We start from the raw sequence: 6,309 nt of genomic DNA, 5'->3' as shown, positions 1-6,309 counted from the left end.
TCTCTGGGGTCGGGTCTCGGGGGCATCAGTCTGAGCCGGGACTCCCAGACTTCCTTCACCCCAGACACTTCCTCCAGCTCCTCCAGAGGGACCTGAGGTGTTCCCAGTCCAGTCCAGAGTCATAGTCCCTCCAGTGTGTCCTGGGTCTTCTCCTCCTCCTGGTGGAACATGAACACCTCCTGAGGAACACGTCCAGGAGACAACAGAACAACACAACAGAATTAATAATCAAAACACACCTGTCACACACACACACATGCACACATACACACAGACACACACACACAGACACACACACACACAGACACACGCACACAGACACACACACACACACACACACACAGACACACATACACACAGACACACACACACAGACACACAGACACACACACACACACACACACACACGTGTGTCATGAATGATTCTTTATTGATTATTATTTCTGATGTGTTGTTCTGAAGTGTGAGATCAAACCTCACAGTCTGAGGTCATGTTTGTACAACACTGCCCTCTAGTGTCTCTGTGGGTTTGTGCGTCTGTGTTTGTGGATTTCTCAAAAATACATCACAGAAGAAATCTGTGATTTTAAATCTGTGATTTTAAATCTGTGATTTTAAATCTGTGATTTTAAATCTGTGATTTTAAATCTGTGATGTGTAACTGTTGATCCACAAACGAAACACAATTTTCAGTTTTACAAATGTTTTTTTTTTCTTTTTGCAAATGAAAACAGATATTGTGACAAATCCACATCTATTTGGAAAAACCAAAACACAAGTTACAGATATTAACATTTTCATTTGTGGATCAAACACATGAACAAACCCAAGACTGTTGATCAAACTCACAACACAAACGTAACTCCACTGTGAAGACACACGTGTGGATACAGCTGTAACTGTTTGAGTCCTGATCCTGGTTTAGTCCTGGTCCAGTCCTGTTTTAGTCCTGGTCCTGGTTCAGTCTGAGGTTGGTGGTGTTGTTCTGCAGACAGGCCGTGGAGAGGATTTCTCTACAGAAGCAGCTCCAGAGACTCATGGACCCAAACAAGACGGAGAGCTCCCCCTGCAGGTCTCCAGGGTCAGTCACACTCACCACACACACTCAATACTAATACTACAAATACTACAAATACTACAAGTACTACTAATACTGCTGACACTGCAAAACCACACATGCTACTTCTACTTCTACTACAAATATTCTTCTGTGAGTACATTTGTCAAACATGAATGACCCACATGTGCCACCCTGGTTTAATCCTGCTGTAGTCCTGGTTTAGTCCTGCTGTAGTCCAGGTTTAGTCCTGCTGTAGTCCTGGTTTAGTCCTGCTGTAGTCCTGGTTTTGCTTAGTCCTGGTTTAGTCCTGCTGTAGTCCTGGTTTAGTCCTGCTGTAGTCCTGGTTTAGTCCTGCTGTAGTCCTGGTTTAGTCCTGCTGTAGTCCTGGTTTAGTCCTGCTGTAGTCCTGGTTTAGTCCTGCTGTAGTCCTGGTTTAGTCCTGCTGTAGTCCTGGTTTAGTCCTGCTGTAGTCCTGGTTTAGTCCTGCTGTAGTCCTGGTTTAATCCTGCTGTAGTCCAGGTTTAGTCCTGCTGTAGTCCAGGTTTAGTCCTGCTGTAGTCCTCTGGTTGCCCCTGATGCCCTCCCTCTCTCCCTCTCTGGACTCCAGTTCCCATCATGCCTCGGGGGAGTCGTGGCCGGAGCTTCTGCTGACGGCCGAGGTGAATCCCGGAGACGGAGCGTGGACGGTGAGACAGCTCCAGAGCAGAGACCCGTGTGAGGCGCCGTGTCCCAGAGACCGACTCCCCGCGGCGGGAACGACGAGCCGCGACGCCCCCGGCCCCCCCGGCCCCCCGGCCCCCCCGGAGCCCCCGGAGCCCCCGGAGCCCCCCGCAGGAGAGAACTCAAACTGCAACGATTCAAAAACCTCAACCACAGAACCATGAGCGAGTCCGACACCGAGACCACGACGGAGCAGAGCAACGGCACCTGTGAGTCTGGATTACACACCGGGGTCAGACCGGGGTCAGACCGGGTTTAGGCCGAGGTTAGATCATCTTTAGGTTGGGTTTTGGCTGGGGTTAGAGCACGTTTAGATCGGGGTTAGACCACGTTTAGACCACGTTTAGACCACGTTTAGACCACATTTAGGCAGAGGTTAAACCGTCCTTAGGTCGGGTTTTGGCTGAGTTTAGACCGCGTTTAGACCGGGGTTAGACCAGGTTTAGACCACATTTAGACTGGGTTTAGACCATGTTTAGGCCTGGGTTAGACTGCGTTTAGAACGGGTTTAGTTTTGATTTAGTCCTGGTTCATTACAGGTTTAGTTTTAGTTTAGTTCTGGTTTAGTTTTAGTTTAGTCCTCGGTTGGACCTGGTTAAGTCTTAGTTTAGAACAGGTTTAGACCTGGCTGAGTCCTGGTCTAAACTGGTTTTAGATCTGGTTTAGATCTTGTCTAAACTCCAGGATGAGCAGGATCTTGTTCTTTGTGACTCTCACTCTGCGTCTCGTTTCAGACGGGCTTCAGTCTGACGAGGTGAAACCCGCCTGTGGTCTGCGCCCGTCGCACCTGCCGCTGTCGTCCGACGAGTCCGTCCCCGACCACCTGCACCTCATGATGAAGAAACACCTGCCCCACTCGTCCTCCATCTCCTCCTCCCTCTCCTCCTCCTCGTCTTCCTCGGAGCAGCGTAAAGCCGCGTTTTCCATCCGAGAATCCAAAAGTCTGGAAAACTACGGCGGTTACTCGCTCCAGGACCACCCGCCCCACGAACCCGCCGCCGCCGAGGACCCCAACAAGGCCGCCACCAGCCCCAAGAGCGCCCTGAAGTCCCCGTCCTCCCGCCGGAAAACCGCCCCCAACCTCAAACTCCGAGTGACGTTTGATGAGCAGATGATCCACAAAAACAGCAGCGGCGCCGCCGCGAGCCAGCAGGGGGCGGAGCCACGGCCGCAGGAGGCGGAGCCCAGGACGCAGCACAAGAGGTCCTTCGGAACGTTCAGGTCCATCATGGGAACGCTGAGCGGGAACGCCAACCACAGCAATAACAACAACAGCGGCGGGACGGCAGCCAATCAGAGCGCGGCGAGCAGGAAGGGAGGCAGTCCAGGAGGGGGCGCTAGAGGCAAGAGCCGCAGCAGCAACGTTTAAACGAAACAAAGTGGGAAATCTGAAGGGTTTAAAATACAGTTTCATTTACAGACACGACACCTGATTTATTCTCAAACATTTAGTTCATTATAAAGAGTCAAAGACTTGAGGCCTTTTCATATTTCACAACAACAGAAGAACTTTGTTCTTCTTCTGGAGGTGATAAAGTTCTGCTCAGCTGAAGAGTCCAGAACAAACCACAAGAACAACAGGATCTGGACCAACAAAAGGACCAACCTCATTTTGTTTGTCCAGATCTGGGAGCAACAACAAAGTTCTGATGAAATGTGACTGGGCCTTTACTCCTGATTCTCCAACAGTAAAACATCTTCATGTTCAGAGCTGCTGGTGCCACAGATCTGTGCAGGAGAAACACGTTCGACTCAGACGGACAATCAGGACTGTGTCTTTAAGTCTCGACATTTCACATTTTACAGATTAAAAGTTTGTTAAAAGTCTCAGGTCACAAATCAGGACTTTTGTGAAAGAGTCTGGACGTGTGGCCTCCCGACCAGCAGAGGGCGACCTGCTCCAAGTTTATTTATGTGGATTTAAAATGTGAAATATCACGAACAGGTTTTTATGACTCAACTCAGTCGTCCCCGAAACAAAGGAGAAATTCAATTTATCAACTGGACAAACGAGAAGAACAGACCTGAGCCACAGAAAAGAAACAGTTTGAGAGGAAAGAGAATCGTTCTTTAAACATCTATAAACAAACAACAGTCAGGTCCAGGTCAGGTCCAGAGGAGTGAAGGATTCTTCTCCAAACTCAGGACAGACGAACAGGCCAAACTGTAAACAGGAGTGTGTGAGTGTGAGTGTGAGTGTAGCGCCCCCTGCAGGCAGATAGACGTCAGTGACACCAGAGTCTGAACAGAAGTGAAGCAGCAGTTTGACGAGCTGAGGAACGTTGTTGTTCTTGTACCTGAGCCTCTTGTGTTTAGACAAAGTGTGAACAGTTTTCCTGACGCATGTTCCTCTTCAACAAATCCAAATACTCCATGAAATGACTTTTATTTTCCACACGTTCCATTTAAGACACAAAAGACCAAACCTCCAAACTCTGCAGCACCACACGCTCCTGAACCTCCTGAACCTCCTGAACCTCCTGATCCTCCTGATCCTCCTGATCCTCCTGAACCTCCTGAACCTCCTGAACCTCCTGATCCTCCTGAACCTCCTGAATCCTCCTGATCCTCCTGATCCTCCTGAACCTCCTGATCCTCCTGAACCTCCTGAACCTCCTGATCCTCCTGATCCTCCTGAACCTCCTGATCCTCCTGATCCTCCTGATCCTCCTGAATCCTCCTCCTGAACCTCCTGACCTCCTCCTGAACCTCCTGACCTCCTGAACCTCCTGAACCTCCTGATCCTCCTGATCCTCCTGAACCTCCTGAACCTCCTGACCTCCTGACCTCCTGATCCTCCTGATCCTCCTGAACCTCCTGATCCTCCTGATCCTCCTGATCCTCCTGAACCTCCTGAACCTCCTGATCCTCCTGATCCTCCTGATCCTCCTGATCCTCCTGATCCTCCTGATCCTCCTGAACCTCCTGAACCTCCTGACCTCCTGATCCTCCTGATCCTCCTGAACCTCCTGATCCTCCTGATCCTCCTGAACCTCCTGATCCTCCTGATCCTCCTGAACCTCCTGATCCTCCTGAACCTCCTGAACCTCCTGATCCTCCTGATCCTCCTGAACCTCCTGAACCTCCTGAACCTCCTGAACCTCCTCATCCTGATCTTCTGAAACATCATTTTCAACCAAAATAAACGTTTGTCCAGTTGACAGATGAATTTCTCCTTTGTCACGTCCAAAAGTGTTTTTAAAAAAACCAAAAACAAACACAAAGAACTGAAGCTTTAAACAGTAAAACCACAACAACTCAAGTCACAAGGAGCTTCAAGAAACACACAAACACACACACACACACACACACACACACACACACACACACACACAAACACACACACAAACACACACACACACACACACACAACAAACACACACATACACACACACACACACACACACACACACACACACACACACACACACACACACACACACACACACACACACACACACACACACACACACACACACACACACACACACAACACACAAACACACACACGTACACACACATTTTATTTTGACGAGCAGTGCTATAATATTGTGCTTTTGTTTTGGCGAGTCTGAAGTGCCTAAAACTGTCGATGCACAAACTCCACAAACTCCCGTCTGTGTGTGTGTGTGTGTGTGTGTGTCTGTGTGTGTGTGTGTGTGTGTGTGTGTGTGTCTGTGTCTTTGTGTGTGTGTGTGTGTGTGTGTGTGTGTGTCTGTGTGTGTGTAAACATATATATTTGTTTGAACAGAAACTTTGTGTTTGTGAAAAGTCCAGCAAAGACTTTCCATCATTTTACAGTTAAGAATAAAGAGCAGGGGAGGGCATCTGACACAATCTGACACACGGGGGCAGGAGGGTGGGAGGGCATCTGACACAAACAAAAAATCCTTGCTGGACTCCACCTGATTCTGAATCCTGGTATTTATGTTCCTGCACACGTTTGTTATTCTGAGTTTGTGGTTACTCACGTGCACGCTCCCGGCTCACGTGCACGCTCCCGGCTCACGTGCACGCTCCCGGCTCACGTGCACGCTCCCGGCTCACGTGCACGCTCCCGGCTCTCGTGCACGCTCCCGGCTCTCGTGCACGCTCCCTGTTTAAACCACTGTGTAAATAGCGAGCGCAGTATTTAAGGTTTTGTACCGTTTTTTTATCTATGCAGTTTTGTTGTAACGTAAAAATGACGAAGGGTTCCACGTGTGAACCTCTGAGAACCTCTGAGAACCTCTGAGGACCTCTGAGAACCTCTGAGGACCTCTGAGAACCTCTGAGAACTTCTGAGAACTTCTGAGGACCTTTGAGATTCTGTGAAAAAACAGAATAAAGACTTTTTTATGCAGAAACTCGACTCTGAACTGTTTATTTGACATTTAAAACAGGAGCAGGTCTAAAGAAGAAAAATGTGTTCAAGGAGAAGGTCAGAGGAGGAGGAGAGGGTCAGAGGAGGAGGAGAGGTCAGAGGAGGAGGAGGAGAGGAGGAGAGGGTCAGAGGAGGAGAGGGTCAGAGGAGGAGGAGAAGGTCAGAG

General features: G+C 49.2%; 1 protein-coding gene across 1 annotated transcript in view; it reads left to right on the top strand.

The window, feature by feature from the left end:
• sncaip (synuclein, alpha interacting protein) overlaps positions 1-4,443 on the top strand; it is a 27,041-nt gene extending 22,598 nt beyond the window's left edge. Inside the window, 4 exon segments of the mRNA XM_055161841.1 lie at positions 992-1,081; positions 1,668-1,753; positions 1,756-1,989; positions 2,515-4,443. Coding sequence (XP_055017816.1) covers positions 992-1,081; positions 1,668-1,753; positions 1,756-1,989; positions 2,515-3,149 — 1,045 coding nt within the window. The 3' untranslated portion in view covers positions 3,150-4,443.
• Positions 4,444-6,309: the final 1,866 nt, after the last annotated feature.

The sequence above is a fragment of the Boleophthalmus pectinirostris genome, unplaced genomic scaffold (genome assembly GCF_026225935.1).
Source record: "Boleophthalmus pectinirostris isolate CB_2022bp ecotype Guang Dong unplaced genomic scaffold, ASM2622593v1 HiC_scaffold_4, whole genome shotgun sequence".
Lineage (NCBI taxonomy): Eukaryota > Metazoa > Chordata > Actinopteri > Gobiiformes > Gobiidae > Boleophthalmus > Boleophthalmus pectinirostris.
This window is presented reverse-complemented; position numbering and strand designations above follow the sequence as displayed.